We start from the raw sequence: 24,038 nt of genomic DNA, 5'->3' as shown, positions 1-24,038 counted from the left end.
CTATGATTTTGTAAGAAGGATTTGTTTTAGATGCTCGTTTTATAGACCATGAGTGTCGTTAGAAAATGACTCGAGGGTTGATCCCAGAAGTAAGCTCAGCTGCAGTGATTTTTTACTCCAACTGATTTTTGCAGTAGTTGCTATAATAGCTTTCTTGTTCAGTTTAAAGAAATTGTCAATGTTTTGACACAATTTTCACAATTTAAATGTTTGATAGAGAAAGGTTTTGGAGAAAAGAGAAAGAAAAATAGCGTCAATGACACTGTAGCTCCCATCCTGGACTATTTAGTGTTTGTTCCCTGGTCAGATATTTGAACATGTGTGAAAGGGATAAAGTGCATGAAGTGAAAATACTGAAATGTAATGTACTGGAGACAGTGAAATATGTTTAATGTATTTATTCAGAATATAAAATGGAAAAATACAGAATTAGATATATTGAATACTGTGATACAACCATTAACTCTACAAGTCATTTACAATGACATAGTCCCCACTTGTAATAGGAGTATTAGTCTTGATGGGGCAGGAAAATGTGGTCATTAAGAAGTATCACTGGAGTGTATATGTTGAGATCTATGGGCACATAGGTCTATGTCGTTGTTCCCAATTTGAAACACATGAGGCATGTCTATGTTATGGTTCTAAATCGGGAAATAAGATCAGACCTCTAGCAGTATTGGCCAGCCAAGAAATACAAATGCGCATTATAAATGAGGTACAAGATGTGACATCTTAAGGTCTAATATCCTATCAAAATTGGAGGGTATAGAACTTGTGGTTACTGAGATATGCATATATATGTATAATCAAGGTCAAAGGTCATCGAGGTCACATGACATTTTGAAAAAAAAAATTATATTGCTAATTAATCCCTATAGGCCAGAAAATCAGATCTCTAGCTCTATTCGCTTGCCCAGAATTAGATGTGTACATAATTAATGAGGTAAAGCGTGTGTTGTCATAAGGTCTCCCATCCTACTAAATACAAAGGACATAGCATAGCACTTGTGGTTACTTATTTATTGACATAAACATATATTTTAGGTAAAAGGTCATCGAAGTCACATGACATTTGGTCAAAAAATTTCTCTCCTATAGTTATCCCTATATACCAAAAATCAGACATCCAGCTCTATTGGCTTGCTCAGAATGAGATATGTGCATAATTATTGAGGTAGAGTATGTGGTGTCATAAGGTGTCCAATCATACCAAATATGAAGGGTGTAGCACTTGTGGTTACTGAGCTATGGAAAAATATGTATATTTGAGGTCAATGGTCATGTGACATTTTGTCAAAAAAATTGTATTGCTAAGTTATCCCTATATACCAAAAATCAGACCTCTAGCTCTATTGGCTCGCTCAAAATTAGATATGCACATAATTAATGAGGTACAATATGTGGCGTCATAAGGTGTCCCATCATACCATACATGAAGGCTGTAGCACTTGTGGTTACTGAGTTATGGACAAATATGTATATTTGAGGTCAAAGATCACCGAGGTCACGTGGCATTTTGTCAAAAAAATTGTTTTGATAAGTTATCCCTATATACCAAAAATCAGACCTCTAGCTCTATTGGCTCGCTCAAAATTAGATATGTGCATAATTAATGAGGTACAATATGTGGCGTCATAAGGTGTCCCATCATACCATATATGAAGGGTGGTAGCACTTGTGGTTACTGAGTTATGGACAAATATGTATATTTGAGATCAAAGGTCATCAAGGTCACATGACATTTTGTCAAAATATCCGAGATATCTGCGTGAACGGATGGACGAACGGATGGACGAACAGACGGACATGACCCAATCTATAAGCCCACTGGACTTCATCCATGGGGACTAAAAATTGTGTCACTGCATCCTTTTTGCAATATGAATACGATGAGAAACTAAATTTTTATTTTTCATGGCCTTGTACATGGGAGTCTATGGAGATCTGCCTTATACATGGGAGTCTATGGACGTGTAAACTAAAAATATGCAAATTTCACCACGATTTGCCCAAATTTGAGAAAGGTCACTCCTATGCACTTCCATACAAAGTTTCAAATCAATCAGACTTGTGGTTTCAGAGAAGATTTTTTGACCAAAAATGGGAGAAAATTACAAAAAAATTCATGAAAAATAGCAAGTCCAAGATACTGACCCAAGATGTGCACAATCATTTCATGTCAGCCAAAAGTACTTACATGCTAATTTTTCATGTAATCTGCTTAGTGGCTATTGAGTTTTTTCAATTTTGACTGTTTTTACATTTTTTCACTTAATTTGCATATTTTTGGCAATGACAACTTCATTTGAACAAAATCTCATCTACAGCCCATCATCCATGTACACACCAAATATCAAGATGAAATGTACAGCGGTTTTGGAGTTTTTGATGTTGACGGACAGACATACAGACATACATACATACAGACATTTCCCTAGCCTATAAGAACAGCTTCCATTGCCATATATACATATGGCTATGGGAGCTAAAAAACCAGATTGTTAATTGCTTTTTATATTTCAAATTGACCTAACTTTCAAGTTTGATTTTGGTAGTGTCCGTGACAAAATTACATGTCATACTAAACAGAAAATATTTCAGAAAGAAGTTCATTTTGATTAGACTGAATGGTATTAATATTGTTGCTATGGCATGGTTAATTCATGACAATAAAACTTTTAAGTACAGCGTAGCAGCGGAAGGACATAGAGAAGTTGAAAGTCCTATTAAAAAATATGATCAATATTGTTGTATTTCTCACTAAACTTGAGGTTGTGTTTATTCATGGAAAAATTAAGTAAATCATACCAAGTATAGCTTATTTTAATGCCAATATACATCTTTTATATTGTAATAACATAAGAAAGCACTAACAAATCATTGTTTAAAATTTTATTATGACATTTGTGTTTCATGTACAACATTTCTGTAGCGTCCGTGACACTGCGTCGACCATATAAAACAATGTGCATTGTGGTAATACTAATGACGTTTGCTTCACCAAATTTTAGGAAGATATGCCCCATACCATAACCTTTCAACATATTATTTAACTGGATATTCAAAGCCGCATCACGCAGCGATATCAATGCGCAACATGCAAATTAGTAGGTATAAATAGGAAGCAACACAGCCGCATGTTCTCCCTCCTTTGCAATTGACCAACGGTGGCACGTCATGGCGACTCAAGCTCCTTCTCAAGCTCCTACCACCGCTACTCAAGCCTTCGTCACAGCGCATGCCGGCCAACGTCCACCTACTGGCCAACAATCCCAAACCCGTGTCGCTCAGTCAGCCAGTGTAGCGCACCAAACTACGACTGCCACCCAATCTACTACAGGCCCAGGAGCAGCCGGAGGAGAACAACCAACCATACAAAATGCTGGGCAGGTGAGTAGCGACTTCGCTGTGTGTACTTTCTGTGCGGTGTCTAGTTTGTTTTTTTTTCTTTCTTGCTCGTTTACATGTCGTTATCTATGTCGCCTGTCACCGTGTACTTTTGCTGCTCCTTACAGCCACCTGTTGAGCTTCCCTTTGTCTCGTGTCGTAGTGCCGCCTTCTGGTATGGTTTAAGCTTTGTTCGTAGCTAAACCTGAACCCACACCTGGCTCAGTGTCGTCTTGATTTTCTGGCCCAGTGTGGCAGTCCGTTCTTTGTATGTCTTTTTGTACTTGCCACTTCCATAAATACGCATATTGCTGTTAAGGATGTACGCGCAATGGCCCGCGCCAAATTCTGCTTCTGTTAACGTTGCGACCACGTCAGAGTCGGGAATTGAGGGTAACAGCCCTTCACTTTGGCTTTTTGACAAATTTTTTGCACATCCCTCTGCCAATACCTTTTCTCTCACTGTAAACACTCAAAAGTTTGGTCACCGGGTTTCCTTCCCGGCAGCTGAATGCTCTCGTTTGATTTGCCGTAGAATCTTTCTTGCAAAGGCTTGCCAAGCACCATCCCCATTACCATTTTTTTTTTTTTTTTTTTTTTTCCTTCACTGGCACGCCTTAAAAAAACTCGTGCGGTCGACCGCCGTTTCCCTTTTTTCACTACAAAATAACTTTTTGGGAGGGGGTAGCCATATTCGCAAAATTTCTCCATTTTTTCATTTACCTCTTTTCCCATGCTTTCCTGTCGCGCGTACATCCGTCAGGTTCAGGCCCAGGTAGGCGAGTGCCTAAGAGGGTGGCCAGTAATCCGGCCAGGCAGTCGGACCCGCAGAGGGGTTCGCTGCGAGTGTTGCCGATAAACTGTATGTGTATTGCTGAAGGCCCAGGTAGGCGAGTGCCTGCGAGGGTGGCCAATAGACTGTGCCAAGCAGCCTTACCCGCTAAGGGGTTCGCTGCGAGGGAAACCTCTGACATGCCGAACCTGCTAGTCACAGAGGTTCGTTTCCTTTTGATCTGGTGGCCGAGCAGGGCCTTACAACAATAATTCACAGCGTCTCTTACGGAGGCTTCCAAAAATAAATATAAAACAAGACAAACCAACAAACCAACAAACAAACAAGAACAAAACAAGCAGTCATTTACTTTTTCGGCCTAAAAAAAAGACATTCAAAAAAAAAAAAAAAAAAAATAAAAGTTTTACATTGCCACGTGACAACACATGTTTATGTTTCGCTCCATAGTTTCCTTTTTCGGCTACTTATCTCAAAATCTCACGACCAAAGGATAGACCACTGTGGTGGTTCGGCAAAGTGCCCAATGGTGTTTAGCGTTGGGATAAAAGGGCGTGCCTGTTGCCTTGACTGTTTGCGTTTTTGTTTTACAGGTTGATGAGTTGGAAACACTCCGGCAACAACTCAAGAAACTGCAGGACAAAGCCGAAACGGCCTCTGTAGACGATGCCTTAGCTAAGGTGATGGAGATGGCCCACACGCCTTCCCTGACGACCCGACCACAGCTGATTAGCGCCCTCCGAGCGTTGGTCGACAGAGCTACGGTAGCAGCACACCCGAAGCTATCCCGCTACCGAGCGGTTCTCGCACAGTTCGAGTCCAACGATTTTGGGAAGGACGCCGGCCGCTTACTAGTCCTGCTACTTGGTAACAAGGAGGAAGAGGAGATTGCAGCCAAAGTCACAAAATTCATGCGTAATGTGCAGGGAACCCCTCGCCAGTTCCGCTCCTCCAACCAGAGATACGAGCCCTACGCCCGCCAGAAGAGAAACGCAGATTCGTTTGCATGTTTTGTATGTGGAGAAACTGGTCATATGGCCAGAGCCTGCCCTAACAAGAAGACATAATTTGCTTACCTAAGGCATGACATTTTGATGACCTTGGCGATATTCCTCCAACTCCTGCCCTGACAGTGTTTATGTATACATGCATTCATATCCCACAAGTACTTTTACCCCACGCATTCCACTGACAAGCGCACACACGTTACACCCATATCCCCAGCCATACCAGTAAACACCGATACATACATACTCACCATCATTAGCACAGATGTATAGGAATGCTGTCAAGGCTATGATGTGTACCTTCGTATATTTACCAATCGCCATTAAAACTTAAAAAATTTACATGTATGTGTCCTAGCACTTTATAGAGCGTTACCTCGTCGTTCCTATGTGTGTGTGTGTGTGTGGTCCACCTGCGTCGGTATATATGTAGGAATACAGCCTTAGTTTCTCTGTCCATCCGATTTCATGTAAACCCAACCCGCCCGACCCCCGAAAGCAGGGAGGGTCCACGTGACCCTTTGCATTTTATGCAGCCCGGCATTTGCAGGGTCCTGTCTAGGGGGCTCCCTCAAGACCTCGTTTCCTTTGGTTTTCCTTGTGTAAAAGCTGGTTTCCCTCTCCTTCACCAAATTTATCCGCCTCCCGTTCCCTTCATTTCAGCCGATACCACAACCATGGGAATCCTACACTGCTGGAAACCGGCCTCCCCGTAGAACTGACTACACACGGGTAACTCTTGAGGGCGCCCCCGGGCAGGACCAACATCTCCCTGACGTACGAACAGTGGCAGCGGGGCTCCAAAAAGCTTCCCCACGCCTGTTGTCATTCCGGAACCCAAACGAATTTGTAGCCGGCGAAATACACAAACACCAGACGGCATGGTCCGACATAGCCACGTGCGCAAGTAACCACGACCAAATTATGGACTGGGTCAAGAATGGAGCGAGTGTCTCCAGCTACTTCACACATTTCAAAGGGACTTTTAAGGGCGCTTTCTATGATTCCCCAAAGCCACCTCCAAAGGTCTTTTCAAACAACCCACTGTGTAAAAATTACGTAGATTTCATTTCTCAAACTATCCGCGATAGGATAAGAACTGGTGCTATTTCTGTGTATGGTTCGGTAGGGATTGATCCACCGCCACATATCGTTATGCCAATCACTATAGAGCCCAAAAAGCCTCGCATGTGCATAGACATGCGGTTTTTAAACCTGTGGATTGCAGACAAGCCATTTAGATTAGACAAGTTGGTCGAGGTGTCTCGATACTTAGATAGATATGATTATCATTGTAAATGCGATGACAAGAGCGGCTACGACCATGTCTTAATTAAAAACGAAGATCGAATTTATTTTGGTTTTCAATGGGCTGGGATATGGTACGTCAATAATACACTCCCGTTTGGGTGAAATCCTCTGCATATGTTTATCACACATTGGGCTATACAATCACCAGTTATGCCCGAATGCTTGGCGTACCCTGTTTGCAATACATCGATGACAGGCACGTTGGGCCATTGCGGGTCGCCGCCCTCTCAACTGCTTCCCAAATAAATAGCTGGTCAAATCGGGAGCTGTCCGAGGCAGCCGCATACATTCTTTGCATTTATGCGTCTCCACTGGCTACTTCATAGCCTTAGATAAAAGCATCCTCTTACCGGTCAGATCGCTTGTTCTCTTAGGGATGACAGTCGACACGACCTTGCAGGCCTTTATCATTCCCGATAGTAAGAAAGCGCGATTTGTCGAATTAGTGGAGTCCGCCTTAGCTAAACATGCTATCTTGATCACGACGCTGCAGAAAGTTATGGGAAAGTGCATCTCATTCTCCCTCGCAATTCCATGTGCTCGGATTTACATCAGACAAATGGCCCACGCTCTGTCTAAAGCCCAGACGTCAGCACAAAACCTTGTCCGCGTCAATAATCCCCTTAGGGAGGAGCTAAAGTGGTGGATAAAGATCGTTCAAACTGCATCCCACTTCAAATGGTTAGAGGAGAGACACACCAACCTGCAACTGTATACAGATTCGAGTTCACATAAGTGGGGGGCAGTATTCAAACCAAATTCTACAAAATCGCTTACATTTAGCGACAGCTGGGAAGACGAATGAGAAAAAAATCAATTAATGAAAAAGAAACTGAAGCCCTTGCTAGAGCTCTGATTGCTGTTGGACCACAAGTTACAAACACCCGACTTAACGTCTTTTCCGATTCAGCCGTTCTTGTACACGCCTGGAATGCAGGTTTCCCAGGATCTAAATCTATCAGCCTCAACGATCTGCTTAAGAAAATATTTAGTTTCTGTATCGAGCACAACACCCAATTAAACATCGCTCATGTTCGCTCCCAACAAAACTTAGCCGACAGAGCGTCAAGGGAACTATCTATGATGAACGCGAAGCTGTCCGACCAAACGTGGAATAAATTAGAAAGAGAATTCGGGCCCCACACTTTTGACGGTATGGCTACATACTCAAATGCAAGGCTAAAGGACTTTATTTCACCCTTCCCTCAGCATAACAGTGCAGGTGTAGATTTCTTCCATCACCATTTCTCCCGCGACGATAACATTTACCTGTACCCGCCGTTCTCGCTTACGCATCCAGTCGTAAAACATATTGTCAACAACTCCCTCAACGCAACAGTCGTTATACACAAAGACAACAGTTACCCCGCTTTCTGGCCAATGGTAGCACATTTGGCAGTACGAATACTTAAGTTGGCCAATCGTGGAGATTCAGGCGTTATATTAGCGCCCTCTACAGACGGTTATAAACCATGCAGTACTCCGTGTGAACTCTTTGCAGCAAGATTCGTGGCACCGGCAACCTCAAGCGGAGATGAATGTGATGAATTAAAACAGTGAAACCGCTGTTTGAAAAATTTAACAACCATTCACAAGCTATATAACATTAAGTCCATGTTTATCCGCTCTTAAACGCATATTGCTCTTCTATCACCACAGGCATGTTGGATGTGCGGAAGTTACAATCAGGATCCCCCGATCTGCAAGTTATGTGATTCCAAAATGCCTCAACCGCCGCAGCTGAGTCCCGCAGCCACTAAAGCTCACTGTGTTGATCTAGCGACAATAGATCGACGCATGGAAGAAGTGCTGGGCAAACGCTCCCCATATGATGTGCAAAAGGATCGTTTGGTCCAACAATTTGAAACATTTTTAGCAAGTTTGAGTGAACCCAAAACCGTGTGGACGGCTACATCCCAAGACATCGTCAGATTTTTGATTTATAAAGACAAGGACGCTAAGACAAGAGTACACGAAGTAACATGTCCTTATTTAGGCCAGTCTGCGTCTCACCAACCATGTCACTGCCCCAAGAGAATCCGGGTCACCACAGCCAAAAATATGACCTCTAAATTAAGCACCTTTTACAAAGCTGTGGCGACACAAGTTGGTTTCCCCCGACCAAACCCCGTCGATTCAGTATTAGTTCATAGATATCTTAAAAAGTCAGCCGAAGAACAAGCGAGGTCCATGATAACCCCAAAGCAGGCAACCCCATTATTTCTGAATAAAATGAGACGGGTCTTTGAGTATATAATCGAGCAGATAAAAGTATGCAGGCGCCCATCACAGATCTATGTGTTAGCAAGGGACTTGGCCTTCTTTAAAGTTCTCGCATTTTCAGGGGATAGGGCACACGACCTTGGTCACGTCAAGACCCAAAATAATGCGTTTCCCAGATAATTCTGGCTTTTTGTTTAACCATACGTTCGGTAAGACGCTGAGGGGGTCATCTACAAATATGTTTGCAATCAAAAGGTGTGCGGATGCTCTCATGTGCCCAGTCACTACAGTGGAGGCATACTTCGATTTGAGTATGGCTATCGGGGTTAATCTAATAACGGGATATTTATTTCGGCCCACCAACGCCCAGGGCACCGTCGAGCAAAAACCCGTATCGTCCCAATTAGTATATCATCGCCTTAAGACATACCTGCAAGAGACTGGAATAGATTCCGGCGAAACCCCACATGGGTGTAGGAGTGCCTGTGCAATCTCTTTGTCTATGGCTGGCTCGGACATCCAATCCTTGATGAGCCATGTAGGTTGGCGAGCAGAGGACACGGCGCTCTACTACATGCAACTGGCAAAAGTTACAAAAGTTGGGGCACCAGCAGATAATCTAGCGAAAATGGTTGATGCGCCAGGTTATAATAATATAGAGGCATATCACTCAATGAATAACCTGGTTGGTTTCACTAGAGCGTTTGGAAATGATAATATTTGAAATATGCCGATTTGATTGTAAGATGAAGTTCACGTAGGACTTTAATAATCTTGCTTTCTATTTGGGAGGGACGTATTACACTACATAGGCAGTCGACGGATTGTATGATTTCTCAGGCTGTACGTGGAAACCAATTCTGAAGAACAATTCTAAGGAAGCGAATAAATGCATATGTAAAAGCATCTCTTTGTCTCCTGACTGTGTTATGTGTGGTGATAATGGTGTCTTTCAGGCATGGGAGGATAAGCTAGTTCGTAAAGGCAAAGTTCATATAGTCCTCTCTATAAATACATATATATTGTACATACGTATATGCATATACGATAGGGTAAAGTGCTTGACGACAGGTTAGCCACCCAACACTTTTACCCAAACCTAACAATAGGCATATCCTTGAGCGGAGTGATAAGGCTTTAAATATTAAGTTATTCAAAGCCGCATCACGCAGCGATATCAATGCGCAACATGCAAATTAGTAGGTATAAATAGGAAGCAACACAGCCGCATGTTCTCCCTCCTTTGCAATTGACCAACTTAAGGTTACGTATGGCCATACTATATGCAGGACTATAGGGTGTGTTTGTGCCGGCTAACCAGTAAACTGGCCCTTACCCACCCACCCTCCCAACATGTACGACTGGCTTGTGCTTCGCTGAGGATACGCCACCCAACACTTTTACCCAAACCTAACAATAGGCATATCCTTGAGCGGAGTGATAAGGCTTTAAATATTAAGTCAGTTATCATGAACTTGAAATTTTGACCTAAGTGACACACTCTAGCGCACCCTGATTGGGACTGACCCGATTCTATTAATCTAAAGTCTATATTTTGATATATACACATTTCTGAACAAAAAGAAGACAAAAGATTTTATTGAAACTTTGCATTTTTACATGCTCTTGCTCACATGTCATATGTGACACATCATCCACGGATCAAGATGAGTCCCTGGATTTGACATAAATTTTTAATCGATATGAGATCACTTCTTACAACTCATACTAACATCATGAAGGATAACACATAACAAAACATCCATGGTAATTATCTCTGATGATAGTTGAATAGAACAATACAACACAAACATCCAATGTGTTCGGAGCATTTGAATCTGCAATTGTCATTTTTAACCCTTTCACCACCATAGTTTGACCCAAATCCATTGTTTTCTATGGTAAAGTTGGACCTGTACACAGGGAACTGGGGGTGAAAGGGTTAAGATGCAGCTCAAGAAGCAGAATTTTCTCTACTTATAAGTGAAGTTCACTTTAGCAAGTGATTCAAACAACAAGATAAAGAATTGGTAAATGTAGTACAATTGATTATGCAATGAAGTTATGCAAAAAGTCAATGGATTGAGAGGGATAACACAGCGACAAGACTTACCATGTGGAACAGACTCTGCCCACCTTGGATCAGACGCTGGGAAGTCATCGATGATTTCTCTACTTAGCGTTGTCACTGTGGTGTCTATTATGGAAGATGAATCTTCCGTTTCTGCTAATGTTGATGTCCTAAACAGATCATCTACAATGCTCTGTGCTTGATCCTGTCGTGTCAGAGAGAAAATATATCGGCTAATACATACACAATGTGTTTAACAAAAGATTTTCTAGGAATATCAGAAAGACTTGTGGATTCAATAATTTGGATTTGTCTGGTTGACTAAAATTTACCTTGATTTCAAATTTTCTGCTACGTTTACTGTGAAGAGAAACTGAACGTGGCCTTTCATATATTGACAACATTGACAGCTTTCTGTGTAAAAACACTAAAAAACTGAGTGGACTCCATGTATTGACAGCATAGATGGCTTTCTGTGTAAAAACACTAAAACAACTGAGTGGACTTCATGTATTGACAGCATCGACAGCTTTCTGTGTAAAAACACTAAAACAACTGGGTGGACTTTCATGTATTGACAACACTGACAGCTTTCTGTGTAAAAACACTAAAACAACTGAGTGGACTTCATGTATTGACAGCATTGACAGCTTTCTGTGTAAAAACACTAAAATAACTGGGTGGACTTTCATGTATTGACAACACTGACAGCTTTCTGTGTAAAAACACTAAAACAACTGAGTGGACTTCATGTATTGACAGCATAGATGGCTTTCTGTGTAAAAACACTAAAACAACTGAGTGGACTTCATGTATTGACAGCATCGACAGCTTTCTGTGTAAAAACACTAAAACAACTGAGTGGACTCCATGTATTGACAGCATAGATGGCTTTCTGTGTAAAAACACTAAAACAACTGAGTGGACTTCATGTATTGACAGCACAGATGGCTTTCTGTGTAAAAACACTAAAACAACTGAGTGGACTCCATGTATTGACAACATTGACAGCTTTCTGTGTAAAAACACTAAAACAACTGAGTGGACTCCATGTATTGACAGCATAGATGGCTTTCTGTGTAAAAACACTAAAACAACTGAGTGGACTCCATGTATTGACAGCATAGATGGCTTTCTGTGTAAAAACACTAAATAAAAACAACTGAGTGGACTTCATGTATTGACAGCATAGATGGCTTTCTGTGTAAAAACACTAAAACAACTGAGTGGACTCCATGTATTGACAGCATAGATGGCTTTCTGTGTAAAAACACTAAAACAACTGAGTGGACTCCATGTATTGACAGCATAGATGGCTTTCTGTGTAAAAACACTAAAACAACTGAGTGGACTCCATGTATTGACAGCATAGATGGCTTTCTGTGTAAAAACACTAAAACAACTGAGTGGACTCCATGTATTGACAGCATAGATGGCTTTCTGTGTAAAAACACTAAAACAACTGAGTGGACTCCATGTATTGACAGCATTGATGGCTTTCTGTGTAAAAACACTAAAACAACTGAGTGGACTCCATGTATTGACAACATTGATGGCTTTCTGTGTAAAAACACTAAAACAACTGAGTGGACTCCATGTATTGACAGCATAGATGGCTTTCTGTGTAAAAACACAAAAACAACTGAGTGGACTCCATGTATTGACAGCATAGATGGCTTTCTGTGTAAAAACACTAAAACAACTGAGTGGACTCCATGTATTGACAGCATAGATGGCTTTCTGTGTAAAAACACTAAAACAACTGAGTGGACTCCATGTATTGACAGCATTGATGGCTTTCTGTGTAAAAACACTAAAACAACTGAGTGGACTCCATGTATTGACAGCATAGATGGCTTTCTGTGTAAAAACACTAAAACAACTGAGTGGACTCCATGTATTGACAGCATTGATGGCTTTCTGTGTAAAAACACTAAAACAACTGAGTGGACTCCATGTATTGACAGCATAGATGGCTTTCTGTGTAAAAACACTAAAACAACTGAGTGGACTCCATGTATTGACAGCATTGATGGCTTTCTGTGTAAAAACACTAAAACAACTGAGTGGACTCCATGTATTGACAGCATTGACAGCTTTCTGTGTAAAAACACTAAAACATATGAGTGGACTCCATGTATTGACAGCATTGACAGCTTTCTGTGTAAAAACACTAAAACAACTGAGTGGACTTCATGTATTGACAGCATAGATGGCTTTCTGTGTAAAAACACTAAAACAACTGAGTGGACTCCATGTATTGACAACATTGATGGCTTTCTGTGTAAAAACACTAAAACAACTGAGTGGACTCCATGTATTGACAACATTGATGGCTTTCTGTGTAAAAACACTAAAACAACTGAGTGGACTCCATGTATTGACAGCATTGAGAGCTTTCTGTGTAAAAACACTAAAACAACTGAGTGGACTCCATGTATTGACAGCATAGATGGCTTTCTGTGTAAAAACACTAAAACAACTGAGTGGACTTCATGTATTGACAGCATTGACAGCTTTCTGTGTAAAAACACTAAAACAACTGAGTGGACTCCATGTATTGACAGCATAGATGGCTTTCTGTGTAAAAACACTAAAACAACTGAGTGGACTCCATGTATTGACAGCATTGACAGCTTTCTGTGTAAAAACACTAAAACAACTGAGTGGACTCCATGTATTGACAGCATAGATGGCTTTCTGTGTAAAAACACTAAAACAACTGAGTGGACTCCATGTATTGACAGCATTGATGGCTTTCTGTGTAAAAACACTAAAACAACTGAGTAGACTCCATGTATTGACAGCATAGATGGCTTTCTGTGTAAAAACACTAAAACAACTGAGTGGACTCCATGTATTGACAGCATTGATGGCTTTCTGTGTAAAAACACTAAAACAACTGAGTAGACTCCATGTATTGACAGCATAGATGGCTTTCTGTGTAAAAACACTAAAACAACTGAGTGGACTCCATGTATTGACAGCATTGATAGCTTTCTGTGTAAAAACACTAAAACAACTGAGTGGACTCCATGTATTGACAGCATTGAGAGCTTTCTGTGTAAAAACACTAAAACAACTGAGTGGACTCCATGTATTGACAGCATAGATGGCTTTCTGTGTAAAAACACTAAAACAACTGAGTGGACTCCATGTATTGACAGCATTGATGGCTTTCTGTGTAAAAACACTAAAACAACTGAGTGGACTCCATGTATTGACAGCATTGATGGCTTTCTGTGTAAAAACACTAAAACAACTGAGTGGACTCCATGTATTGACAGCATTGAGAGCTTTCTGTGTAAAAACACTAAAACAACTGAGTGGACTCCATGTATTGACAGCATAGATGGCTTTCTGTGTAAAAACACTAAAACAACTGAGTGGACTCCATGTATTGACAGCATAGATGGCTTTCTGTGTAAAAACACTAAAACAACTGAGTGGACTCCATGTATTGACAGCATAGATGGCTTTCTGTGTAAAAACACTAAAACAACTGAGTGGACTCCATGTATTGACAGCATAGATGGCTTTCTGTGTAAAAACACTAAAACAACTGAGTGGACTCCATGTATTGACAGCATTGATGGCTTTCTGTGTAAAAACACTAAAACAACTGAGTGGACTCCATGTATTGACAACATAGATGGCTTTCTGTGTAAAAACACTAAAACAACTGAGTGGACTCCATGTATTGACAGCATTGATGGCTTTCTGTGTAAAAACACTAAAACAACTGAGTGGACTTCATGTATTGACAGCATTGATGGCTTTCTGTGTAAAAACACTAAAACAACTGAGTGGACTCCATGTATTGACAGCATTGATGGCTTTCTGTGTAAAAACACTAAAACAACTGAGTGGACTTCATGTATTGACAGCATTGATGGCTTTCTGTGTAAAAACACTAAAACAACTGAGTGGACTCCATGTATTGACAGCATTGATGGCTTTCTGTGTAAAAACACTAAAACAACTGAGTGGACTCCATGTATTGACAGCATTGATGGCTTTCTGTGTAAAAACACTAAAACAACTGAGTGGACTCCATGTATTGACAACATAGATGGCTTTCTGTGTAAAAACACTAAAACAACTGAGTGGACTTCATGTATTGACAGCATTGATGGCTTTCTGTGTAAAAACACTAAAACAACTGAGTGGACTTCATGTATTGACAGCATTGATGGCTTTCTGTGTAAAAACACTAAAACAACTGAGTGGACTCCATGTATTGACAGCATTGATGGCTTTCTGTGTAAAAACACTAAAACAACTGAGTGGACTCCATGTATTGACAGCATTGATGGCTTTCTGTGTAAAAACACTAAAACAACTGAGTGGACTCCATGTATTGACAGCATTGATGGCTTTCTGTGTAAAAACACTAAAACAACTGAGTGGACTTCATGTATTGACAGCATAGATGGCTTTCTGTGTAAAAACACTAAAACAACTGAGTGGACTCCATGTATTGACAACATTGACAGCTTTCTGTGTAAAAACACTAAAACAACTGAGTGGACTCCATGTATTGACAGCATTGATGGCTTTCTGTGTAAAAACACTAAAACAACTGAGTGGACTCCATGTATTGACAGCATTGATGGCTTTCTGTGTAAAAACACTAAAACAACTGAGTGGACTCCATGTATTGACAGCATAGATGGCTTTCTGTGTAAAAACACTAAAACAACTGAGTGGACTCCATGTATTGACAGCATTGAGAGCTTTCTGTGTAAAACACTAAAACAACTGAGTGGACTCCATGTATTGACAGCATAGATGGCTTTCTGTGTAAAAACACTAAAACAACTGAGTGGACTCCATGTATTGACAGCATAGATGGCTTTCTGTGTAAAAACACTAAAACAACTGAGTGGACTCCATGTATTGACAGCATTGATGGCTTTCTGTGTAAAAACACTAAAACAACTGAGTGGACTCCATGTATTGACAGCATTGATGGCTTTCTGTGTAAAAACACTAAAACAACTGAGTGGACTCCATGTATTGACAGCATTGATGGCTTTCTGTGTAAAAACACTAAAACAACTGAGTGGACTCCATGTATTGACAGCATAGATGGCTATCTGTGTAAAAACACTAAAACAACTGAGTGGACTCCATGTATTGACAGCATAGATGGCTATCTGTGTAAAAACACTAAAACAACTGGGTGGACTCCATGTATTGACAACACTGACTGCTTTCTGTGTAAAAACACAAAACAACTGAGTGGACTCAATGTATTGACAACACTGACTGCTTTCTGTGTAAAAACACTAAAACAACTGAGTGGACTCCATGTATTGACAGCATAGATGGCTATCTGTGTAAAAACACTAAAAAACTGAGTGGACTTCATATATTGACAGCATAGATGGCTTTCTGTGTAAAAACACAAAAACAACTGAGTGGACTCCGTGTATTGACAGCATCGATGGCTTTCTGTGTAAAAACACTAAAACAACTGAGTGATGATCTTGTATCCTAAGAGTCATCCATACAAATACCAAGAACTGTTATAAAGGTCTTTACACTCTACACCACTCACACATACAACTGTCAATTTCCTTATTCAGCAAAAACAATGACATGGCAAGAAGAGACAATAAGTGTTGGAAATTTCCGCTAGCTTTACTTACAAGATTGTGTCTGCAGGCTTGAAGGAAAGCAGACTTCAGTCGCTGAGTTGAGTCTTCACCAACACTCATGTCTTCTGTTTTCTCAACTTTAATCATTGGTGCTGTCAACATAGACTGTATTAGAGCAAAGTGTGGTTAAAGTACCGGTAAGTCTGGTAGAGTTTCTCAAGTTCAATTTCTTTTTATTTATTTTATACAGAACATCATTTTGATAGACATCTGCTATATCACGGTAAGTGAAAATTCAGTGCACAGTAACTGTGAAACATTGAAACAAAACTTTCCGTTTTAGAAGAACGAAATAGATTTCATTCATTTTGAAAACTCACCTCAGAGGCAACACTGGTTTCTGACAACGCTGAAATGTCATGGCTGAGAAGAAAAAAAACGTGAAATTCTTGATTAGGAGACTTGTAAACCTTTAAAGGTTACGCTAGCTTTTTTAACACCTTCTAAATATAGTATGTTATTTTAACAAAGATGTTGAAGATTCGACCTTTATATTATGCGTAGATCATTTGCAATCAATGATAAGCTGATGGGTTACCAAAGAAGTTTGCTTTTCCAAGGAGAATGAATTTGTTTCACTGAAGGCCAAATTTCATCCATGAAACTCTTGTAAATTAGTCGAGGGAGTGCAGATGTGATTGAGTGCTTGTAAGTGAGTGTATGGTAGGACACATTGTCTGCTTCAAATCAGAGGCAGTTGTGAAATGTTGTGTTCTTATGGTTGAGTTCATAAACCATAGAGGGGTTTCCTTGAATTTTTCCTTTCTGTGTGAAATTGTTTGAAGCAGTTGGCATTAGAATAAAATATTTAAAAATGTTCTAAAAGTGTAATTGGGAAAAAGTTATCAACAAAATGTCTGAACAAAATGTCTTACCCTAGGGTTCTGGGTTCTTGACTTCTTAAACTGACCAATCCATGATTGTTGGAAAAAAATATCGGCACCTTACCATAATACCCTGTAACAAATAACAAAATATTGGCATCTTACGATAACACCCTGTACAATATGACAAAATATTAATATACAAAACTTACCATAATACCTTGTACAATGTACAAAATTAGTTGAAATAGCTGTTTAAGTGCATGCACAGGTAACAGAATACAGAATGTAGATTTCTCAATACAAATGTGATAAAGAACTGAACTGGATAATTTTTGCAGAAATAATTTTGGCACTGTTTCATAACTTGGCTGTCATTACATCAATCTTCACACAAGAGTACTATAATTTGAACATCACAGTTACATGCTCTTCCCATTGTAGATTTCAAGATAGCGGAATTCACACAATATAAAAGCACTTACAAAAAACAACCAGGTGATCTAGACAGACTTACAAGAAATACTACACATTCTAGACAGATTTACAAGAACTAGTACACAATCTAGACAGATTTACAAGAACTTGTATACAATCTAGACAGACTTACCAGAACCAAGCAGGCAATCTCCTGGTGATTTGAAATCAATCTTATCATAGGATGCTGTTTTTCCTGAAACTATTTAAATAAATTTAAATAATTAATATTTAAATACTTTCATAACAAATCTTCTTTAAGACTTGAAACGCCAAGCAAATATGAAAATATCATTTAGACAAAAGAAATTATTCATAACAAATATTTGTACTGAAAATGTTATAGTATATCAGAATCAACTGTGATTGCATTCTTCCTAGAAACTAATTTACAAACAATACAATCAAGCCAATAAGCGTTTGCAGACAGTAAAAAGTTCATGCTACATAAGACACAACATCTTATTTTTGGTTGGAAGAGAAGATGTATATCAGGAATCTAAACAATGATTTTCTGGAAGTTCATTCAACGGTCACATTTGTACTGGTATGAACCAATTTGGTTTTATGATTTTTAACTCCATACTTTTATTCAAACAACATGAACACCTAATATTTTATAATTATAACTTTAGTTCATTTTGGTTTATTGTAACAAACCCTACTGCTGCGACAACTTTACTGTCTGAAGTACAGACTTAAGACAAGAAATGATATACGTTCAATATGTGTCAGTTGTAAAAATATTAACCAAATTTGTATTACATCTTCTGGTAATGTTTGTTTCTTTGTTTTTAGAATATAAATACAGTGCACTTTCAATAAATAGTTTCCACACTGACAATCACAGTTAAATGTTTATCAGCAACAAATATCAGTTACAAACCTGTTAAACAAATGATGTAGTTATCGGAGTACATATAGGCAGTTTTACTGGCCAGGTCTGATATCAACAAGCAGTGGTTCAGAAGGTTTTCTTCCATTGATTCCTATGATATAATTACACAAATAAAAGATTCACATTTATCAGCTTTGTGCATCACTAACTTACTGCCTCATTAACGAATGGGACACAACATTATTAAAATGAGAAGTACAACCTTAGCTTATGATACTATACGAGCATTCATGTATTATTCATGTATTATATGAGGCTCCATGCATTATTCATAAGTATTCTGCTGTCATGTGACTTGTAGTGCCTTTGCGTTTGCAGACAGTAAAAATTTCATGCTACATAAGACACAACATCTTATTTTTGGTTGGAAGAGAAGATGTATATCAGGAATCTAAACAATGATTTTCTGGAAGTTCATTCAACAGTCACATTTGTACTGGTATGAATCAATTTGGTTTTATGATTTTTAACTCCATACTTTTATTTAACTTACTACAAGTGCTACAAGTGCTGTAATGAATAATGCTGTTTCTTGAGTTGCCGTAATAAAATGGTGACTGAGATTGTGAAAAGTTGTCAGAAACAAGCAAAAAACCATGACTCAGAAGGTTGAGAAGGTGGACGCATCACCGACAGCTAGGTCAGAGCAGGAGAAACTGGCTAAATATGAATTTGGTCTGTCTGATGATACTGTCACTTGCTTGGTTTGTAATTGCTTCACTACCTTCCAAGCAAAGAGAACTATGCAGAAAGACGATCTTTGAAGTCTAGACATACTGAACCGACAACATATTTACATTAGAGTGAAAATACACACAGAAAATGGATAATTTAGAAGCTATCTACATAGACCATTACATTTACCTCATACCAACAGACAACAACACTTACCTCATACCTGACAAACCACTGCACTTACCTCATACCTGACAGACCACTACATTTACCTCATACCAGACAGACCACTACATTTACCTCATACCGACAGATCACAACACTTACCTCATACCTGGCAAACCACTACATTTACCTCATACCAGACAGACCACTACATTTACCTCATACCGACAGATCACAACACTTACCTCATACCTGACAAACCACTACATTTACGTCATACCTGACAGACCACTACATTTACCTCATACCGAGAGATCACAACACTTACCTCATACCTGACAAACCACTACATTTACCTCATACCAGACAGACCACTACATTTACCTCATACCGACAGATCACAACACTTACCTCATACCTGACAATCCACTACACTTACCTCATACCTGACAGACCACTAAACTTACCTTATACCTGACAGACCACAACACTTAATTCATACCTGACAAACCACTACACTTACCTCATACCTGACAGATCACTACATTTACCTCATACCTGACAGACCACTACATTTACCTCATACCTAACAGACCACTACACTTACCTCATACCGGACAGAGTACTTCAACAATGCAAAGGACATAGCATAGAGAGGAGCATCACTTCCTGCAGTGTCAAATGTGCCTGAAACACAACAATATATATACCTTTCAATGTTGATCACTATTAAAAATCTGAAATGTCAACATGTATTCAACTCAACTTCTATCATTGAATTTTTTCATCATTGAATTCACTGAATTTTTTACCAATATTACTACCAATTATACCAGTACATAGGAAGAAAAGAAAATATGCATATACAATTTATCATCGAAGAAAAAAAATAGTTTTATTATTATTGTACTTGGGCCTCAGCCCAAGTACATTTGTTTTCATTGCGTGGGAAAAAACTCTGTAAGGTATAACCATTCCTGGCTGAGACCAGGGAGGGCAAAATGTCTTGGCTTCATCTTTCTTGGCATAATAAATGGCGTAATGATGTTAACTGAATGGAAGTGCTGCTCTCAGCCAGTCTTGAATAAGTGAGATGTGAATATTAATGCTTCTCTATCTGAGTTTTTGCCACAAAATCTTCTGAATATAATCAAAATGTGCATCGAAATGCAACAATTAATGCACCCTCCATTTCCTAGGCGATGGCACGACCCTTGCTACACCCACTGGACGAGCCAAAGTGGGAGCGGTAATTTCAGTTTGGTCGAACAAGAGGGCTCGAGACAAGAATTTAACATTTAAACTTGAAACATGTTTAATCGCTGACAAGATGTGGACTAGTGTTAACCGAAGTAAAATTGTGAAAAGGAAAGGTTTTATATCCCGGACACAATGAAAAACATTACGACTGGAAACTGTACCCCCAGTTGAGAATAGTAATGCCCACAGCGATGGAGAACACTTATCCTTGAGCTGAGAAAACCAGACCATCATTTCAAAATAGAGCTGCAGATTCGAGAAGCTCGTTCAAAATAGCTAGGTACACCCCATAAAGGGGTGGTTTCGAGTTTTGAGGGCAAATTTCGCCTCCTTCATATAGAAATCGTACGTTTGTTTTTCCAGGAGAACACACCATTTGACACAAAATTTGCATGTAAAGGGGTCGCCAGTAAGCACGTGGTCAAATCTGGCATAAGAAACAATATGAAATGTTGGGTAAAGCCAGTCCAAAATAAACTGATTTGAACTGTTGTGTTTTGTAATTTATACCACTGCAGTAATATTACCTTTTTTTGACAACATCACACAATGTAATACGTTTTGAAACTGAATACTCCGACGTATTCTGTGTCTCCTTTGCTAAAAAATACGGTATGCCGATTACCATGTAAGGAGATGATGACGTCAAGACAGATTTGTAGTGTGTTTGGTCCTGGATGGTGCACGAAGTTTTGTCAAGGTAGCTTGTGTATTTATTTCCTAAATGGGAGAGATTAGAGTCGATCTAAACGAAGGCCGAAGAATGTTATGATCCTCTAAGCGAGCTGAACTCTAACGCGAATGGTTGGATAATTTGGAGGATGTCTAGAATGATTAGTCTCATTAAGATTATTTGGCGGTCAGTATTGAATTTCAACTGCGTCACAAGTTTGCGAAATGAGCATTCCGTCGAACGGTCAACGAACGATATTTTAGAAATCTGGAGACATGGCACATCGCATTTTTATATTAATATTTTATATTTACAAAAGATGTAAGAAGCAATGATTTTGTCGAAAATTCTGAAAAAATATAGGAAGATTTGATCGCGAACACATTTTCACTTGGGGTCAACTAGCTCTGCGTACGATGCTGTGTGTTCCGCTACAGCTAATCGCCCCGCTCACCACAGCCCTGCAAAGACCCGTACGCGTACGTAGGGTCGGTGACTTCAAATCCATTTGGGACTTGACGTAAAAAGCCAAATTACTGCCGAAATTCAGCGTTCTTGGGCCCAAGTCGTATCCCAGCCTACCTCAGCTACTCGATCGCTTCCAAAAATGACAGTCTTTTATTCACTTCTCGTAAATAACCGTCGATGTCGGCAACTCTCTCGCTAGCCCTGCGTACGATGCTGTGTGTTAGCTGTAGCACATAGCATCGTACGCAGGGCTAGGGGTCAACATGGGGTCGCAGCCATGTTGCCTCAAAACTTATTTCTGTCTGCACTCAAAACTCAAAAATGTCGGATATGAACCTGAAAAATCGATGCAATTTTGTCAAACTTCGGCGAAATTTCAGCATATAGACAAAATTTCATCTAGGTACTAAGGTAAATTTACTGAAATTTGATCGACAAATAATCCTGAGCTTGAACGTGACAGCTCGCCTTCTCCGGGAAGTCAAGCATCCAGCTGCTCACACAAAGTTGCCCATATGGCCAGGTTTATGAGATTGTTTTCAAGCGACGGCGGCAGACCGTACGGGGCTCTGGATATAAACCTACCGCCGGTGTAGCTGTAATAACTGTTGCGTTGTTTTTAGTGCCCACGGACGAAGTCCTGGGGGAGTTAAAGGTTTGGTCATGTCAGTCCGTCTGTCCGTCCGTTCACGCAGATATCTCAGACATGCCCTGGTCAATTTCTTTCAAACTTTGCACAAGAATAGTACCCAACCCCATACAGATGCACGTCGATTTGTTTCACAATGCGATCGAATTTGGCCGTGTTAGAGGACTTTTTAGTTTACACCTCCATAGACTCCCATGTATAAGGCAGTTCTCCATAGACTTTCATTTATAAGGCCAAGAAAAATAAAAATTTAGTTTCTCATCGTATTCATATTGCCTAAAGGATGCAGTGACACAGTTTTTGTCCCCACGGATAAAGTCCAGGGGGCTTATAGATTGGGTCATATCCGTCCGTGAGTCCATCAGTGAGTCCATCGGTTCACACAGATATCTCAGACATTTTGACAAAATATCATGTGACCTTGGTGACCTTTGACCTCAAATATACATTATTGTCCATAACTCAGTAACCACAAGTGCTAAACCTTTCATATTTGGTATGATGGGACACCTTATGACGCCACATATTGTACCTCATTAATTATGTGCATATCTAATTTTGAGCGAGCCAATAGAGCTAGAGGTCTGATTTTGGTATATAGGGATAAGTTAACAATATAATTTGTTTGACAAAACGTCACGTGACCTCAATGACCTTTGACATCAAATATACATATTTGTCCACAACTCAGTAACCACAAGTGCTACACCCTTCATATTTGGTATGATAGGACACCTTATGACACCATATATTGTACCTCATTAATTATGCGCATATCTTATTTTGAGCGAGCAAATAGAGCTAGAGGTCTGATTTTTGGTATATAGGAATAACTTAGCAATACAATTATTATGACAAAATGTGACGTGACCTCAATGACCTTTGACCTCAAATATATATATTTGTCCACAACTCAGTAACCACAAGTGCTACATCCTTCATATTTGGTATGATAAGACACCTAACAGACACCACATATTGTACCTTATTAATTATGCGCATATCTATTTTGAGCGAGCCAATAGAGCTAGAGGTCTGATTTTAGGTATATAGGAATAACTTAGCAATACAATTATTTTGACAAAATGTCACGTGACCTCAATGACCTTTGACATCAAATATATATATTTGTCCACAACTCAGTAACCACAAGTGCTACACCCTTCATATTTGGTATGATGGGACACCTTATGACACCACATATTTTACCTCATTAATTATTCGCATATCTAATTCTGAGCAAGCCAATAGAGCTGGATGTCCGATTTTGGTATATAGGGATAACTATAGGGTAGAAATCTAAATATGCCCATCTAAATATTAGACATCTACCATCGAGAACAAAAGAAATTTGCTGTAATTTGAATATTTAAGGAGTTTAAGCAATTTCACTATAAATAAAGAACCCCTGCCTCAAACTCCACAAAAGTTGCTAGACATATTTTGCCGTTGTCATGCCATTGCTTCCTTTAATAACCAGTTAATCAAATGCCT

General features: G+C 39.5%; 1 protein-coding gene across 2 annotated transcripts in view; it reads right to left on the bottom strand.

The window, feature by feature from the left end:
- Positions 1–24,038, bottom strand: part of LOC139148897 (nuclear pore complex protein Nup133-like) — an 84,198-nt gene that overhangs the window by 35,497 nt on the left and 24,663 nt on the right. For both annotated transcript variants that reach the window (XM_070720344.1, XM_070720343.1), the window contains exons 11-17: positions 20,102–20,181; positions 18,643–18,745; positions 17,890–17,958; positions 17,331–17,412; positions 16,776–16,818; positions 16,447–16,560; positions 10,835–10,997 (exon numbers count right to left, since the gene is read on the bottom strand). In XM_070720344.1, the coding sequence (XP_070576445.1) occupies positions 10,835–10,997; positions 16,447–16,560; positions 16,776–16,818; positions 17,331–17,412; positions 17,890–17,958; positions 18,643–18,745; positions 20,102–20,181 (654 nt within the window). The remainder of the gene's footprint in view (positions 1–10,834; positions 10,998–16,446; positions 16,561–16,775; positions 16,819–17,330; positions 17,413–17,889; positions 17,959–18,642; positions 18,746–20,101; positions 20,182–24,038) is intronic.

The sequence above is a fragment of the Ptychodera flava genome, chromosome 14 (genome assembly GCF_041260155.1).
Source record: "Ptychodera flava strain L36383 chromosome 14, AS_Pfla_20210202, whole genome shotgun sequence".
NCBI classification, from domain to species: domain Eukaryota; kingdom Metazoa; phylum Hemichordata; class Enteropneusta; family Ptychoderidae; genus Ptychodera; species Ptychodera flava.
The sequence above is the reverse complement of the archived record's forward strand: the minus strand, read 5'-3'. Positions and strand labels throughout refer to the sequence as shown.